The 18,841-nt window shown below is 38.6% G+C and overlaps 1 protein-coding gene across 8 annotated transcripts in view; it reads left to right on the top strand.

The window, feature by feature from the left end:
• CF2H8orf34 (chromosome F2 C8orf34 homolog) overlaps positions 1 to 18,841 on the top strand; it is a 413,316-nt gene that overhangs the window by 87,342 nt on the left and 307,133 nt on the right. For 4 of the 8 annotated variants that reach the window (XM_086696037.1, XM_086696034.1, XM_086696033.1 and 1 more), the window contains exons 3-4: positions 13,789 to 13,920; positions 16,882 to 17,010. In XM_086696037.1, coding sequence (XP_086552163.1) covers positions 13,789 to 13,920; positions 16,882 to 17,010 — 261 coding nt within the window. Of the gene's footprint in view, positions 1 to 13,788; positions 13,921 to 16,881; positions 17,011 to 18,841 lie in introns of those variants that run through there. The other 4 variants (XM_086696036.1, XM_086696035.1, XM_086696039.1 and 1 more) reach the window with 2 other exon arrangements.

The following is an 18,841-nucleotide window of genomic DNA, read 5'->3' as shown; positions in this document are numbered from 1 at the left end:
TGACATGTCATTTGCAAATATCTTCTCCCATTCTGTCAGTTGCCTTTTAGTTTTGCTGATTGTTTCCTTCGCTGTGCAGACACTTTTTATCTTGGTGAGGTCCCAATAGTTTATTTTTGCTTTTATTTCCCTTGCCTTTGGAGATGTGTCGAGTAAGAAGTTGCTGTGGCTGAGGTCAAAGAGGTTGTTGCCTGTGTTCTCCTCTAGGGTTTTGACAGTTTCCCATCTCACATTTAGCTCTTTCATCCATTTTGAATTTATTTTTGTGTATAGTGTAAGAAAGTGGTCCAGTTTCATTCTTTTTTATGTTGCTGTCCAGTTCTCCCAGCACCATTTGCTAAAGAGACTGTTATTGTTCCATTGAATACTCTTTCCTGCTTTGTCAAAGACTAGTTGGCCATACATTTGTGGGTCCAATTCTAGGTTCTCTATCTTATTCCATTGGTCTATGTGTCTTTCTGTGCCAATACCATACTGTCTTGATGATTACAGCTTTGTAGTAGGGGCTAAAGTCTGAGATTATTATGCCTCCTGCTTTGGTTCTCTTTTTTCAACATTATTTTGACTATTCAGGGTCTTTTGTGGTTCCATACAGATTTTAGGATTGTTTGTTCTGGCTTTGAGAAGAATGCCGGTGCCATTTTGATTGGGATTGCATTGAAAGTGTAAATTGCTTTGGGTAGTATTGACATTTTAACAATATTTGTTCTTTAAATCCGTGAGCATGGAATATTTTTCCATTTCTTTGTGTCTTCTTTAATTTCTTTCATAAGTTTTTTATAGTTTTCAGCATACATATCTTTTACATCTTTGGTTAGGTTTATTCCTAGGCATTTTATGGTTCTTAGTGCAGTTGTAAATGGGATCAATTTCTTGATTTCTCTTTCTGTTGCTTCATTATTGGTGTGTAGAGATGCAACTGATTTCTGTACATTAATTTTGTATCCTGAGACTTTACATGGAAAACCTGAGTATCATGTTGTCTGTGAAAAAGTGAAAGTTTAACTTTTTCTTTGCCTATTTGGATGCCTTTCATTTCATTTTGTTGTCTGATTGCTGATGCTAGGATTTCCAACACTATGTTACACAACAGTGGTGAGAGTGGACATCCCTGTCGTGTTCCTGATCTCAGGGGGCAAGCTCTCAGTTTTTCCCCATTGAGGATGATATTAGCTGTGGGCTTTTCATATATGGCTTTTATGATGTTGAGGTATGTTCCTTCTATCCCAACTTTCTTGAGGTGTTTATTAAAGAAGGATGCTGTATTTTGTCAAATGCTTTGTTTTTTTCTATTGACAGGATCATATGGTTCTTATCCTTCTATTAATGTTGTGTATCCAGTTGATTGATTTGTGAATGTTGAACCAGCCCTGCAGCCCGGGAATGAATCCCATTTGATCATGGTGAATAATTCTTTTAATATACTGTTGAATTCAATTTGCTAGTATCTTGTTGAGAATTTTTGCATCCATGTTCATCAGGGATATTGGTCTGTATTCTCCTTTTTAGTGAGGTCTCTGGTTTGGGAATCAAGGGAATGCTGGCTTCATAGAGTGAGTCTGGGGGTGCCTGGGTGGCTCAGTTGGTTAAGCACCTGACTTCAACTCAGGTCATGATCTCATGGTCTGAGGTCAAGCTCTGCTTTGGGCTCTGTGCTAATAGCTCAGAGCCTGGAGCCTGCTTCTGATTCTGTGTCTCCCTCTCTTTCTGCCTCTTCCCTGCTCTCTCTCTGTCTCTCTCTCAAAAATAAATAAACATAAAAAAAAGAATGAGTTTGGAAGCTTTCCTTCCATTTCTATCTTGTTGGAACAGCTTGAGAAGGATAGGTATTAACTCTGCTTTATTTTTTTTTAATTTTTTTTTTTAACGCTTATTTATTTTTGAGACAGAGAGAGACAGAGCATGAACGGGGAGGGGCAGAGAGAGAGGGAGACACAGAATCTGAAACAGGCTCCAGGCTCTGAGCGGTCAGCACAGAGCCTGACGCTGGGGCTCGAACTCATGGACCGTGAGATCATGACCTGAGCCGAAGTCGGACGCCCAACCGACCAAGCCACCCAGGCGCCCCTATTAACTCTGCTTTAAATGTCTGGTAGAACTCCCTGGTAAGCCATCTGGCCCTGGACTCTTATTTGTTGGGAGATTTTTGATAACTGATTCAGTTGCTTCTCTGGTTATGGGTCTATTCAAATTTTCTATTTCTTCCTACTTGAGTTTTCGTATTGTGTGGGTGTCTAGGAATTTGTCAGTTTCTTCCAGGTTGTCCAGTTTGTTGACATATAATTTTTCATAGTATTCTCTAATAATTGTATTTCTGTGGTATTGATTGTGATCTCGCCTCTTTCCATTGGTGATTTTATCTATTTGGGTTCTCTTTCTTTTCTCCTTGAGAAGGTTGGCAAGGGGTTTAGCACCCTCGTTTATTGTTTCAAAAAACGAACTCTTAGATTCATTGATCTGTTTTGTTTGTTTTGTTTTGTTTTTGAATTCTATATTGTTTATTTCTGCTCTAATCTTTATTATTTATCTTCTGTTGGCTTTGGGGTTTCTTTGCTGTTCTGCTTCTAGTTCCTTTAGGTATGTGGTTAAATTTTGTATTTGGGATTTTTCTGGTCTCTTAAGATAGGCCTGGATAATAATGTATTTTCCTCTTAGGACTGCCTTTGCTGCATCTCAAAGGGCTTGGACTGTCATGTTTTCATTTTCATTTGTTTCCATATATATTTTTAATTTCTTCTTTAATTTCTTGGTTGACCCATTCATTCTTTTTAGTAAGATGTCCTTTAACTTTCATACATTTGGAGGTTTTCCAAAATTTTTCTTGTGGTTGATTTCACATTTCATAGCATTGTGATTTGAAAATATGCATGGTATGATCTCAATTCTTTTGTATTTATTGAAGGCTGTTTTGTGACCCAGTATGTGATTTCTTGGAGAATGTTCCATCTGCACTCGAGAAGAATGTGTATTCTGCTGTTTTTGGATGAGAAGTTCTGAATATATCTGTCAAGTCCATCTGCTCCAGTGTATCATTCAGGGCCCTTGTTTATTTATTGATTTTATGCCTAGATGATCTGTCCAATGTTGTAAGTGGAGTATTAAAGTCCCCTGCAATTACTGTATTCTTATCAGTAGGACTGCTTATATTTGTAATTAATTGATTTGGGTTTGTTCAAGTTGGGGGCATAAACATTTATAATTGTTAGCTCTTTTTGATTGATAGACCCCGTAATTATGATATAATACCCTTCTTCATCTCTCATTACAACCTTTAGTTTAAAATCTAGTTTGTCTGAAAAAAGTATGGCCACTCCAGCTTTCTTTTGACTCCTAGTAGCATGATAGATGGTTTTCCATCCCCTCACTTTCAGTCTGAAGGTGTCCTCAGGTCTAAAATGAGTCTCTTGTAGACAGCATATAGATGGATCTTGTTTTGTTTTGTTTTGTTTTTATCCATTCTGATACCCTGTGTCTTTTGATTGGGGCATTTAGCCCATTTGCATTCAGAGTTATTGATAAATATGGATTTAGTGTCATTGTGTTATCTGTAGGTTTTATGCTTGTGGTGATGTCTCTGGCCCTTTGTAGTCTTTTCAGAATCCACTCACAGAGTCCCCCTTAGGATCTCTTGCAGGGCTGGTTTAGTGGTCATGAACTCCTACAGTTTTTGTTTGTCTGGGAAGGCCTTTATCTCTCCTTCTATTCTGAGTGAGAGCCTTGCTGGATAAAGGATTTTTGGTGCATATTTTTCCTATTCAGTACATTGAGTATTTCCTGCCATTCCCTTTTGGCCTGACAAGTTTCATTGGACAGGTCTTCTACTACCCTTATGTGTCTACCCTTGTAGGTTAAGTCCTGTTTGTCCCTAGCAGTTTTGAGAATTCTCTCTTTATCTTTGTATTTTTCCAGGTTCACTATGGTATGCCATGGTGAAGACCTATTCTTGTTAAATCTGAAGGAAGTTCTCTGTGCCTCCTGGGTTTGAATGTCTGGTTCCTTTCCCAGATTGGGGAAGTTTTCAGCTGTAATTTGTTCAATTAGTTCATTTCAAACCTTCTGCCCTTTCTTTCTCCTCTTCTTCTTCTTCTTCTTCTTCTTCTCCTTCTTCTTCTTCTTCTTCTTCTTCTGGAACGGAACTCCTATGATACAGATATTATTACATTTCATTGAATCACTTAGTTCTCTAATTCTCCCTTCGTGGTCTAGTATTTTCTTATCTTTTTCTTGGCTTCATCATTTTCCATAATTTTATCTTCTGTTTCACTTATTCTCCCTTCTGCTTCCTCCATCCTTGCTGCCACTGCATCATTTATTTTGCACCTCATTTACAGCATTTCTTTTTTTTTTTTATTTATATATGAAATTTATTGTCAAATTGGTTTCCATACAACACCCAGTGCTCATCCCAAAAGGTGCCCTCCTCAATACCCATCACCCACCCTCTCTTCCCTCCCACCCCCCTCAACCCTCAGTTTGCTCTCAGTTCTCAACAGTCTCTTATGCTTTGGCTCTCTCCCACTCTAACCTCTTTTTTTTTCCTTCCCCTCCCCCATGGGTTCCTGTCAAGTTTCTCAGGATCCACATAAGAGTGAAACCATATGGTATCTGTCTTTCTCTGTATGGCTTATTTCACTTAGCATCACACTCTCCAGTTCCATCCACGTTGCTACAAAAGGCCATATTTCATTTTTTCTCATTGCCACGTAGTATTCCATAATGTATATAAACCACAATTTCTTTATCCATTCATCAGTTGATGGACATTTAGGCTCTTTCCATAATTTGGCTATTGTTGAGAGTGCTGCTATGAACATTGGGGTACAAGTGCCCCTATGCATCAGTCCTCCTGTGTCCCTTGGATAAATTCCTAACAGTGCTATTGCTGGGTCATAGGGTAGGTCTATTTTTAATTTTCTGAGGAACCTCCACACTGCTTTCCAGAGCGGCTGCACCAATTTGCATTCCCACCAACAGTGCAAGAGGGTTCCCGTTTCTCCACATCCTCTCCAGCATCTATAGTCTCCTGATTTGTTCATTTTGGCCACTCTGACTGGCGTGAGGTGATATCTGAGTGTGGTTTTGATTTGTATTTCCCTGATAAGGAGCGACGCTGAACATCTTTTCATGTGCCTGTTGGCCATCCGGATGTCTTCTTTAGAGAAGTGTCTATTCATGTTTTCTGCCCATTTCTTCACTGGGTTATTTGCTTTTCGGGTGTGGAGTTGGTGAGCTCTTTATAGATTTTGGATACTAGCCCTTTGTCCGATATGTCATTTGCAAATATCTTTTCCCATTCCGTTGGTTGCCTTTTAGTTTTGTTGGTTGTTTCCTTTGCTGTGCAGAAGCTTTTTATCTTCATAAGGTCCCAGTAATTCACTTTTGCTTTTAATTCCCTTGCCTTTGGGGATGTGTCGAGTAAGAGATTGCTACGGCTGAGGTCAGAGAGGTCTTTTCCTGCTTTCTCCTCTAAGGTTTTGATGGTTTCCTGTCTCACATTCAGGTCCTTTATCCATTTTGAGTTTATTTTTGTGAATGGTGTGAGAAAGTGGTCTAGTTTCAACCTTCTGCATGTTGCTGTCCAGTTCTCCCAGCACCATTTGTTAAAGAGACTGTCTTTTTTCCATTGGATGTTCTTTCCTGCTTTGTCAAAGATGAGTTGGCCATACGTTTGTGGGTCTAGTTCTGGGGTTTCTATTCTATTCCATTGGTCTATGTGTCTGTTTTTGTGCCAATACCATGCTGTCTTGAGGATGACAGCTTTGTAGTAGAGGCTAAAGTCTGGGATTGTGATGCCTCCTGCTTTGGTCTTCTTCTTCAAAATTACTTTGGCTATTCGGGGCCTTTTGTGGTTCCATATGAATTTTAGGATTGCTTGTTCTAGTTTCGAGAAGAATGCTGGTGCAATTTTGATTGGGATTGCATTGAATGTGTAGATAGCTTTGGGTAGTATTGACATTTTGACAATATTTATTCTTCCAATCCATGAGCAGGGAATGTCTTTCCATTTCTTTAAATCTTCTTCAATTACCTTCATAAGCTTTCTATAGTTTTCAGCATACAGATCCTTTACATCTTTGGTTAGATTTATTCCTAGGTATTTTATGCTTCTTGGTGCAATTGTGAATGGGATCAGTTTCTTTACTTGTCATTCTGTTGCTTCATTGTTAGTGTATAAGAATGCAACTGATTTCTGTACATTGATTTTGTATCCTGCAACTTTGCTGAATTCATGTATCAGTTCTAGTAGACTTTTGGTGGAGTCTATCGGATTTTCCATGTATAATATCATGTCATCTGCAAAAAGCGAAAGCTTGACTTCATCTTTGCCAATTTTGATGCCTTTGATTTCCTTTTGTTGTCTGATTGCTGATGCTAGAACTTCCAACACTATGTTAAACAACAGCGGTGAGAGTGGGCATCCCTGTCGTGTTCCTGATCTCAGGGAAAAAGCTCTCAGTTTTTCCCCGTTGAGGATGATGTTAGCTGTGGGCTTTTCATAAATGGCTTTTATGATCTTTAAGTATGTTCCTTCTATCCTGACTTTCTCAAGGGTTTTTATTAAGAAAGGGTGCTGGATTTTGTCGAAGGCCTTTTCTGCATCGATTGACAGGATCATATGGTTCTTCTCTTTTTTTTTTGTTAATGTGATGTATCACGTTGATTGATTTGCGAATGTTGAACCAGCCCTGCATCCCAGGAATGAATCCCACTTGATCATGGTGAATAATTCTTTTTATATGCCGTTGAATTCGATTTGCTAGTATCTTATTGAGAATTTTTGCATCCATATTCATCAGGGATATTGGCCTGTAGTTCTCTTTTTTTACTGGGTCTCTGTCTGGTTTAGGAATCAAAGTAATACTGGCTTCATAGAATGAGTCTGGAAGTTTTCCTTCCCTTTCTATTTCTTGGAATAGCTTGAGAAGGATAGGTATTATCTCTGCTTTAAACGTCTGGTAGAACTCCCCTGGGAAGCCATCTGGTCCTGGACTCTTATTTGTTGGGAGATTTTTGATAACCGATTCAATTTCTTCGCTGGTTATGGGTCTGTTCAAACTTTCTATTTCCTCCTGATTGAGTTTTGGAAGAGTGTGGGTGTTCAGGAATTTGTCCATTTCTTCCAGGTTGTCCAATTTGTTGGCATATAATTTTTCATAGTATTCCCTGATAATTGTTTGTATCTCTGAGGGATTGGTTGTAATAATTCCATTTTCAATCATGATTTTATCTATTTGGGTCATCTCCCTTTACTTTTTGAGAAGCCTGGCTAGAGGTTTGTCAATTTTGTTTATTTTTTCAAACAACCAACTCTTGGTTTCGTTGATCTGCTCTACAGTTTTTTTAGATTCTATATTGTTTATTTCTGCTCTGACCTTTATTATTTCTCTTCTTCTGCTGGGTTTAGGCTGCCTTTGCTGTTCTGCTTCTAGTTCCTTTAGGTGTGCTGTTAGATTTTGTATTTGGGATTTTTCTTGTTTCTTGAGATAGGCCTGGATTGCAATGTATTTTCCTCTCAGGACTGCCTTCGCTGCGTCCCAAAGCGTTTGGATTGTTGTATTTTCATTTTCGTTTGTTTCCATATATTTTTTAATTTCTTCTCTAATTGCCTGGTTGACCCACTCATTCGTTAGTAGGGTGTTCTTTAACTTCCATGCTTTTGGAGGTTTTCCAGACGTTTTTCTGTGGTTGATTTCAAGCTTCATAGCATTGTGGTCTGAAAGTATGCATGGTATGATTTCAATTCTTGTAAACTTATGAAGGGCTGTTTTGTGACCCAGTATATGATCTATCTTGGAGAATGTTCCATGTGCACTCGAGAAGAAAGTATATTCTGTTGCTTTGGGATGCAGAGTTCTAAATATATCTGTCAAGTCCATCTGATCCAATGTCTCATTCAGGGCCCTTGTTTCTTTATTGACCGTGTGTCTAGATGATCTATCCATTTCTGTAAGTGGGGTGTTAAAGTCCCCTGCAATTACCACATTCTTCTCAATAAGGTTGCTTATGTTTATGAGTAATTGTTTTATATATTTGGGCGCTCCGGTATTCGGCGCATAGACATTTATAATTGTTAGCTCTTCCTGATGGATAGACCCTGTCACTATTATATAATGTCCTTCTTCATCTCTTGTTACAGCCTTTAATTTAAAGTCTAGTTTGTCTGATATAAGTATGGCTACTCCAGCTTTCTTTTGGCTTCCTTCCAGTAGCATGATAAATAGTTCTCCATCCCTTCACTCTCAATCTAAAGGTGTCCTCAGGTCTAAAATGAGTCTCTTGTAGACAGCAAATAGATGGGTCTTGTTTTTTTATCCATTCTGATACCCTATGTCTTTTGGTTGGCGCATTTAGTCCATTTACATTCAGTGTTATTATAGAAAGATATGGGTTTAGAGTCATTGTGATGTCTGTATGTTTTATGCTTGTAGTGATGTCGCTGGTACTTTGTCTCACAGGGTCCCCTTTAGGATCTCTTGTAGGGCTGGTTTAGTGGTGACAAATTCCTTCAGTTTTTGTTTGTTTGGGAAGACCTTTATCTCTCCTTCTATTCTAAATGACAGACTTGCTGGATAAAGGATTCTCGGCTGCATATTTTTTCTGTCTAGCACACTGAAAATCTCGTGCCAATTCTTTCTGGCCTGCCAAGTTTCAAAAGAGAGATCAGTCACGAGTCTTATAGGTCTCCCTTTATATGTGAGGGCACGTTTACCCCTTGCCGCTTTCAGAATTTTCTCTTTATCCTTGTATTTTGCCAGTTTCACTATGATATGTCGTGCAGAAGATCGATTCAAGTTACGTCTGAAGGGAGTTCTCTGTGCCTCTTGGATTTCAATGCCTTTTTCCTTCCCCAGTTCAGGGAAGTTCTCAGCTATTATTTCTTCAAGTACCCCTTCAGCACCTTTCCCTCTCTCTTCCTCCTCTGGGATACCTATTATGCGTATATTATTTCTTTTTAGTGTATCACTTTGTTCTCTGATTTTCCGCTCATACTCCTGGATTTTTTTATCTCTCTTTTTCTCAGCTTCCTCTTTTTCCATAACTTTATCTTCTAGTTCACCTATTCTCTCCTCTGCCTCTTCAATCCGAGCTGTGGTGGTTTCCATTTTGTTATGCATTTCGTTTAAAGCGTTTTTCAGCTCCTCGTGACTGTTCCTTAGTCCCTTGATCTCTGTAGCAAGAGATTCTCTGCTGTCAGCTATACTGTTTTCAAGCCCAGCGATTAATTTTATGACTATTATTCTAAATTCACTTTCTGTTATATTATTTAAATCCTTTTTGATCAGCTCATTAGCTGTTGTTATTTCCTGGAGATTCTTCTGAGGGGAATTCTTCCGCTTGGTCATTTTGGATAGTCCCTGGCATGGTGAGGACCTGCAGGACACTTCCCCTGTGCTGTGGTGTATAACTGGAGTTGGTGGGCGGAGCCGCAGTCAGACCTGATGTCTGCCCCCAGCCCACCGCTGGGGCCACAGTCAGACTGGTGCGTGCCTTCTCTTCCCCTCTCCTAGGGGCGGGATTCACTGTGGGTTGGGGTGGCCTGTCTGGGCTACTTGCACACTGCCAGGCTTGTGATGCTGGGGATCTGGCGTCTTAGCTGGGGTGGGTAGGCAAGGTGCACAGGGGCAGGAGGGGCAGGCTTAGCTTGCTTCTCCTTAGGTGATCCACTTCAGGAGGGGCCCTGTGGCAGCAGGAGTGAGTCAGATCCGCTGCCGGGGGTTTGGCTCCGCAGAAGCGCAGAGTTGGGTGTTTGCGCGGAGCAAGTTCCCTGGCAGGAACTGGTTCTCTTTGGGATTTTGGCTGGGGGATGGGCGGGGGAGATGGCGCTGGCGAGCGCCTTTGTTCCCCACCAAACTGAGCTCTGTCGTCCGGGAGCTCAGCAGCTCTCCTTCCCTTTGTCCTCCAGCCTTCCCGCTTTCTGAGCAGAGCTGTTAACTTACGACCTCCCAGACGCTAAGTCGCGCTTGCTGTCGGAACACAGTCCGTCAGGCCCCTCCGCTTTTTGCAAGCCAGACTCGGGGGCTCTGCTTGGCCGGCGAGCCGCCCCTCCGCCCCGGCTCCCTCCCGCCAGTCCGTGGAGCGCGCACCACCTCGCCGCCCTTCCTACCCTCTTCCGTGGGCCTCTCGTCTGCGCTTGGCTCCGGCGACTCCGTTCTGCTAATCCTCTGGCGGTTTTCTGGGTTATTTAGGCAGGTGTAGGTGGAATCTAAGTGATCAGCAGGACGCGCGGTGAGCCCAGCGTCCTCCTACGCCGCCATCTTCCTTCTCCGACCTGAAATTTGTATTCTTAAATCACTTCCCTGGACACTTCTAAGATTATCCAGCATTTCTTAATTTGTCGTGACTATTTCATAGTTACTTAATCTCTGCAGCAATAGATTCTCTGCTATCTTCTATGCTTTTTTCAAGCCCAGCTATTAATCTTATGGCTATTATTTTAAATTCTTGATCAGATATATTATTTATATCTGTTTTGAACAATTCTCTAGCTGTCATTTCTTCCTGGAATTTCTTTTGAGGAGAATTCTTCCATTTTGTCATTTTGGTGAGTTTTCTGTCTCTTATATGTTTTAATAGCTTGTTATGTGTCCTGCACCTGTGAGTACTACTGTGAGCCTTAAGAAGGGGTCATACCCTCTCCAGGGCCTGGCCCTTCAGGAGGTGTTTTTGGAGTGTGTTGTATGCTGTCTGTTGTTGTGACTCTGGTTGCTTTATCTCCCCAGTCATAGTGGTGGTTTGGACCTTCTACCAGGTGTGATTTGATTTGTTCATTGAAGTAACTCTGGAAAAAATTTTAAAAAGGGGGATGGTGGTGGAAGAAGCCTTATCCCATAGAAAGAAAGAAATGACAGGGGCAGGAAAAAAAAGGATAAATGATCAGGCAGAGAATCAGAGAAACTATACAGCTTAATCCAGAGAGAGAGAGAGAGAGAGAGAGAGAGAGAGAGAGGAAAATAAAGAAGGAAACAGAAGAGATGCAAAAAGAATAGATTAAAAATGTCTACTTAAACAAGCAACAACCAGAATAGAGAAGGGAAGAAATAAGAGGAAGAAAAGGAAGGAAAAAAAATATATAAAATAAGAATTGACCAAGAATCAATTAAGAAAATGCAAAACCACTGGACCAATATCTGATGGTGTCTTGGAACTGGTGGCTGCCCTGGTCTGGAGGAGGGGCCTTCTGGTTCGGTCAGTGTCAATCTTGCTCTGTTAGACATGCAGTTACCAGGCACTGAGGGATGTGGTTTGGTATCAGTGGGTGCCACATCTACTGTGGGCCCGTTTTCCATTCCCTGAAGCCCCACCTTGTTGGGGATGGGTAGAAAAACTGGAGACATCCGAGTCTCTTCTCCCCAGACCGGGTGTCCCAAACCACTCTGTTCAGGCTGCCCTCACAGTGCTGCGCGGGTGTGAGCGGGCCAGTTTGTCCCACTCCACAGTCTCCCGTGCTGCCCAGGTGCTTGGCTGGGATTCAAACCCTGATGTCTTAAAGGGTCCTATTCTGCCCACCCTGGTTCTGGGGTAGTGCCACTCCACCAGCCAGCCAACAAAGAACCTCTGACTGGCTGGTGCCTGAAGGGTCTTTTGTCCTTGGAATGTCTCTATACCTTCTTCTCACAGCACTCAGGGTAGGGGACTGCTGTCTCCCAGTGTGCCTCTGAGCTCACTACCAAGCTCCAGGCTGGCTCCCCTCCTTCCCAGGTGGGTGTACAGGGCAGCAGGCCCCAGTCTGGAGAAAGCCCCGCAACCCTGGGATGAGTTAGAAATTGGTTCTTTCTCCATTTTGTCTATTCCTCAGTTCATGGTTTTTCTTTTGTCCAAATACAATCCAAAATTCCAAGCCTCTCTTTCTCTTCCTTTTGTCTCCCCACGGAAGGGGATCCCTCCGCTCCATGCCTACTCTGCCCATTTTATCTCTCCCAATTGACAATCACACACCTGTGGCCTGCCAAGTTGTCCTCATGAGTCTCTGGAGACATTTCTGTCACTCTGTAGCACGGATTCCTAGAATTCCAAGTCTTCTGGCTTCAATACTGCTGTTGTTTGAGGGACGAGGGAACTTCGGGTCCCCCTACTTCTTTTCAAAAATTTTAGAGCGACAGAACAAATCATGACTGCTACTAAAATTTCCATTATCAGTTGAATTCTATGGGTCTCTGCTACACTCATGAGTAACTTTATGTTTCATCTTGTTTTTCAACTGATGAAATAAGAGTAGTATCATTACTAGATTATTTATGTTAATGTGGATTTTTCTCCTTGTCTGTAGTGGAAAAGTAAAAAAGCCACAAAATCTAATGTGCCATTCCTCCTTTGTTCTTTTTAATCTTTTTCTTTGTATCATAAAATTATGTATTTTATGACCAGGATCCTTTTTCCTTTAGCCATATTGCATTAGAAGATATTACATTCCACGGTGCCTCAGTGGCTCAGTCGGTTAAGTGTCTGACTCTTGATTTCGGCTCAGGTCGTGATCTCACCATTTGTGAGATTGAGCCCAGCTTCAGCTCCTTCTCAGCATGGAGCCTGCTTGGGATTTTCTCTCTCCCTCCCTCTCTGCTCCTCCCCATCTCATGCTCTCTAAATAAATATTTAAAAAAAAGAAGATATGGTCCTAGGATGTACACAAAGACAAATTCTCATTGAATGACAGAAATAGATGTAAGGGGAAGTATCATGGATGCCTAGAAATCTTCCAATTTCCTTCTGATTTTCTTTTGTCTTATTCATATCTGTGGAAATACATCTGTGTTCTGACAGACCACAGACCAGTATTTCTGTTCCTAGAGTTTTAAAATGTCTTTGCTTCTTTTGGTATTCAATGGCATATTGGAGGTGGAAAAATTAGGTAACAACTAGTTTAGTAAAACCTTAAAATATAAATTTGAGGAATCCATATAATGTTTCATGATGTCTAGTTGGTATTTACAAGTGGGTGGCTAGAGAAATATTGATGAGTCATTCATAAAGCTAAGATGATTTGACAGCTTATATATTTAAACAAGAGAGTAGAAGGAAACTCTAAACTCTAAGGAAGATCACATAGATGAAAGAAGATGGAGAAGCAGTGAATGAGACAGAGTAGGAGTAGTGACATAGGGGATATGGAGATGAGGAGAATGTCGTGCCCTGAGAATAAGAAAAAAACATATTCCATAAAGATAGGTATGTCTAAAAATATGAAATGCTTTGCAAAAATGTCAAGAAGGGTGAACTCTTGGAAGTGATTCCCAAATCATTTAATTTGGGAATTGGTATGACTTGGACCACCTTTGAAGGGGAGCTGTGACTTTCAACAAAATTGGCTGAATTACTTTCTTGAATAGAGAAGTGGAAAAAATGACTGATGCTAGAGAAGAAACGTAGGTGACTGTTGGTGGTTTAATGTATCTTAGTGAATAATGGATAGGGTAAAATCAGATGAGTAAAACTTACTTAAATGTTTAGTTGTTTTTATTTACTTTAGAATACAGTGCTTTATTCCATAATACCCATTTAAAGAATGTTATTTTAAGTATTGGTAATCTGTGCCTTAAAGAGTGTTTCCAGAAGCCTTTCAAAGTTTAGCATGATCTTAATCATATCAATATACAAATTGAATCATATCAAATTCAAAACTAAAATTTAAACAAGAAATATTTTTGAATATTTGCATTAGTTTTGATGTGAGATGACCTATAACTTTTTCGAGGTATATCTAATGACTTCATGTTTTTGATCAAACTTGAAAACACTTATTATTGAGTGTATGTATACAGACACAAATATATATTTTGTTTGTTTTAACAGAACATAAAGGAACAAGAAGGGATTTCAGAAGCTATGATAAGCCTTGGCAATTAAATGCAAAGAAGCCTAAAAAGTCAAAAAGTGACCTCGCTGTGTCTAATATTTCCCCACCGTCAGCAGAATCCAAATCATGTAAGGAATTTTGTCATTCAAATGTTACTTAATGTAAGTATGTGTTACTAACAAAATGAAGAAAAGGTAAGAGTTGAAGCCTAACTTTTTATCTGATAATTCTGGCTGTTAATCCTAATGAATGTCATGTTCATTTTAGCAGCAACATTGAGCTTTATTTATATATATCTACTCACTCATATTCTCAAGCATGTTTAATTGGTTTAGAGCTTTTTTAGTATAATATTCTTTTAAAAATGTTAGCTGCTTGGAGCAGCTTCCTTGCCTGTTACAGCATTATATCACATTCAAAGCAACAGTAACCCTATATTTAATAGTCTATAAAAACAAATTAAATCTTTTAGAGTAGAACGAAATAAAGGAGTTTTATATTAAAAAAACTTAGTAAAAATTTAAATGTTAATCCTTCTTTCTTCTGTTAGTACCCTCAGATTCTACTTCCTCAAAAATAATTTATATATTTTCATACCCTTTGAAATAGTTTGCATCTTTTATATCCTTTTCTTTGTACAGACTAGCGTATAAAATATGGGTGAGTTGATTTGCTTTATAAAACTGGTTTTAGGCTATACACATTCTTGAGCAATTTGTTTTTATTATTTTAGAATATACTGTGGATGTATTTCCATGTTAAACTTAGATCTAAGTTATGCTTTTTAATGAATACATGCCGTAGCATGCTGTGAATGTGCCATAATTTATTTATTCCCCCGCGGAAGGACAGTTAGATTGTTTACAGAGTTGTGCCACCACAAACTCTTCACTGAAATAAATGAATATCTTTCAATTTCTGATAAACAACCTTGTACATACATATATAAGTATAGGTGTTCTCATTTCTTCATGATAATTTACCAGACATAAGATCACTGGGTCAGAGGGTCAGTATATTTTTAGTATAGTAAATATTTCAGATTACTTTTTTATTTTATTTTTTATTTTTTTATTTTTTTTTCAACGTTTATTTATTTTTTGGGGGACAGAGAGAGACAGAGCAGGAACGGGGGAGGGGCAGAGAGAGAGGGAGACACAGAATCGGAAACAGGCTCCAGGCTCTGAGCCATCAGCCCAGAGCCTGACGCGGGGCTTGAGCTCACGGACCGCGAGATCGTGACCTGGCCGAAGTCGGACGCCTAACCGACTGCGCCACCCAGGCGCCCCTCAGATTACTTTTTTAAAAGGTAGTAGGAAAAGTATTTCAGAAGTCTGAGATTACCTTTGCTGTAGCATTACCATATAAATATTTTAAAAATTATTTCATTTTATTTTAATCAAAACGAAAATATACATGGTTTGAAAAGTAGTATTACAGGCTTCTAACATGGAACCACTTTGAATTCTTTCAGATGTTTCAGAGCTACACAAGTTTACATATCAAAACATACAAGTCATTTGCACAGTTCCCTTTTACTTTTTAAATTTGAGGCATCAGCTTTTGACCTCCTTGTAAGATTTTGTGACTTCAGACCTCAGGCCCACCTCATCCCCCGAATACAAACATGCAGATATTTCAAATGTTGAATATATACTGCACATCGATATTATTATGGCTATATTAATTAGTCTTTATTCCAACAGAGACATAGATGTCCAACTATTAATTTCTTTCTAGAACTAGTAATTGTTTTATTTTTGTATTTGCTTTGTTTTCTGTGTATCCCTCACTAATCCTTCCTCAAGCCTTGCCTTAAAGTACTGAATACTCAGTATGATCAAATTCTTCAAGTAATCCTAACTTTGATCTTATTTTATTTTATATTTTATATTTTATTCCATAAAAAAAAAAAGTAGAGACCTCTATTTTACAGCCCTGTGTCCTCTTGCTCAAATTTTGGCTTCTTGGTTTTGAGCCTTTTTCTCAACTGTCTTCTGAGACCATCCTTCTCTGCTATCCTGAAGATTCTCTTTTCCTTTCTCTTAGGGAGGGTCACCTATTTCCTGAATCCTAAGTCTTTCCACTTTGGGGTTTATTTATCCATTTTGTTAGAGAATCTCTACTACGAACTTTCTGAAAAAATGATTGGAAGATAAATGGTTTGAATCCTCACAAACTCTAAGAAGTAATTTTCAGTTGGAAATGTGAAGGAATTTCTCCTGTGTCTTCTAGGGCAAGAGTGGCTATTGAGAAGTCTGATGAGAGTTTGATTTGCTATTTCTGTCTCCGAAAGCTTTTCAGATCTTTCTTTATTGCCCGTGTTATAAAATTTTGCCTTGAATTGAGTTGAATTGATGTCTTGAATTGTTCTGGACATTTAATGGATCCTTCCAATCTGAAAAACAAGTTTTTATATCCTATTACCTTGGCATTTGTCTTCCTTGATTGATGCTTTAGTGTTAACTGTTATGAAATGTTCACCTTTTGGGGCATCTCTCCTTGGCATTAGATTTCAGTATTCTCTACTTTGCTGAATCCAGTTACCACTCCTCAGTTTTCTTTGCATCTTCCAAAAAAGATTTGCTATCTCTTGTCTAATAATGTCTTCTCTTCTTGTTCAACTAATTATTTGACAAAAAAATCTTTAATTTTAGTAAGAATTTGGGGGAAGTAAAGCTAGATGTGTTCAGTCTTTTGTTTTATCAGAAGATAGTAAAATTTCTTAAAAATATTTACTAATTGCTAATGAGGAAGTTAGTAATTATTTTTTAAGCTGCTAAAACATTATATAAAACATACTTTGCTTGTATATTTTCCCTAAATTATAGAAATTATTGGTTTTAAATTAGTACCTGAATTTTCTTTTTTTTTCTTAAATATTGTCATACTTTCCTTCACTAGTTCAGTGAAAACATTTCTTAAAACCCAGCTTTGTAATTTCCCTCTGTTTGCCCATAAGAAAACCATATCCAAAACATTTTTATTCTGTACATTGATCTTGACACAATCTCTCACATGATGATGAATAGTAAGTTTTTATCATTATGTAGCATGCTTATGGAGTAATCATTTTTTTTAAAACATAGTGCCAAGGTCAGTAGATCATCCTAAGTGGAACTGGCGAATTAAACCAGAAAGCCGTGATTTTGATGAATTGAACCACATCCTTCAAGAGAGCAAGAAGCTGGGAAAAGCCCTTGAGAATCTTTCTCGAAGTAAGTTCATTTACTTGATTATAATTGAAATTCCTAACCAGTATTAAAGTAGAAATATTTATTCCAATTTCCAGTAACCCATTTCCAACATCCTCATTATAATTACCTGAGAGCTTGTGATAGTGTGTGTGAGATTGGAAATGAGGATTGATCTTGCAATTTACACACATTCCTGGGAATACTGGCATATAGAGTAGGAGGAGCTGTAGACACTCCACCCCACCCTGTCTCTTGCCCTTGCTGTTTGACTCCAGTCTCTACAAGGTCTCTGTTACCCAAGTCAGCTGCACATGTAATGGTCTTACTCATTCTTCTCTTTTGAACCTCATTGTTTTATGTCATCCTAATTAGTAAACATACCATTTGATTTCATGAGTTTTTGATGTCTCTAAACCTCTCAGGGTAGCAACGGGGCAGATTCTTCTTAGAATCCTTTCAGAACCTAGCAACATATTTAAAAAAAAATGATTCTGTAATCCAAGGCCTAGGTTAGAGGTTTTGCTCTGCCACTTATGAATAACCCCAGGTAAATCATTAAACCTCCAGTGAGCCTTGGTTCTCTTGTCTCCAGAGTAGGAAGACATGGTCTGTCTCCTTTTGATAGGTGTGAAAGTTTAAAATTACATATTCCAAGTAAAAAACTTTAAAATATTACTGTCATGAGAATAGGCAATCAAATATTTTGATCTGATAAATGCTTTCTATATATGTAGATATACATTTATACCTTGTGGTTTTAGTAGTAGTGGGTTCAAAGTATTCCTGCCTTCCTCGGGTTCTTAAATATCTCTCAATTGTAAAATTAGGTGCCTTTAGAAGCCCACTAATGCTATGATCTTACTAAAATTTTCTTCTGCCATATGGAATATTAAAAATTCTTAAATAGAAGATAGGATACTAGCACATTCTAGTGGATTCTATTTTAGAATCTGTATGTTTCTTTACATAGCACAGTTTTACTAGCTTCATGACTTGTATCAAAGTTAAAATTGCCTGGGGGGATGAGCAAATTGGGTGAAGAGGAGTGGGAAATACAGGCTTTCATTTATGGAATGAATAAGTCATGGGAATAAAACGCACAGCATAGGGAGTTAAAAAAATTAAAATTGTCCCTTGGTATGTTTGGGGAGAAATAATATGTGTATAGAATATATATGCATTTGTATATTGTATATAATTATATATATTTACACTTTATATTTTATTGTATTATAATTTTACATATAGAGATTGAGTTTTTTTCATACCTCTTAATTCATAGCTCACTAGAGCCTTTTTTGGATTTTTTGTGCAGTGAACCCACATCACAGGTTAATTTGCCTTATCACAGGGTCTTATAAATTTTGAATTAATTTTTAAAATTTTAATTTCAGTATAATTAACATACAGTGTTGTATTAGTTTCAGGTGTATAGTGTAGTGATTGAACAGTACTGTTACTCGGTGTTCATCATGATATGTGTACTTTTCAATCCCCATCACCTAATTTAGCCCCCCTCCTACCTCCCCTTGGTAACCATCAGCTTGTTCTCTATAATTAAGAAGAATCTATATCTTGGTTTGTTTCTCTCTTTTTTCCTTTGTTCATTTGTTTCTTAAATTACACATATGAGTGAAATCATATGGTATTTGTCTTTCTCTGACTGATTTATCTCAGCATTATATTCTCTAGATCCATCCATGTTGTTGCAAATGGCAAGATTTCATTCTTTTTTATAACTGAATAATATTTCATTGTATATATATATATGTGTATACACACACACACACACACACACACACACACACACCACATCTTCTTTATCCATTCATCTGTTGATAGACACTTGGGC

Source organism: Puma concolor, chromosome F2 (genome assembly GCF_028749965.1).
Source record: "Puma concolor isolate L17-30 chromosome F2, mPumCon1.1.hap2, whole genome shotgun sequence".
NCBI classification, from domain to species: Eukaryota; Metazoa; Chordata; class Mammalia; order Carnivora; family Felidae; genus Puma; species Puma concolor.
The sequence above is the reverse complement of the archived record's forward strand: the minus strand, read 5'-3'. Positions and strand labels throughout refer to the sequence as shown.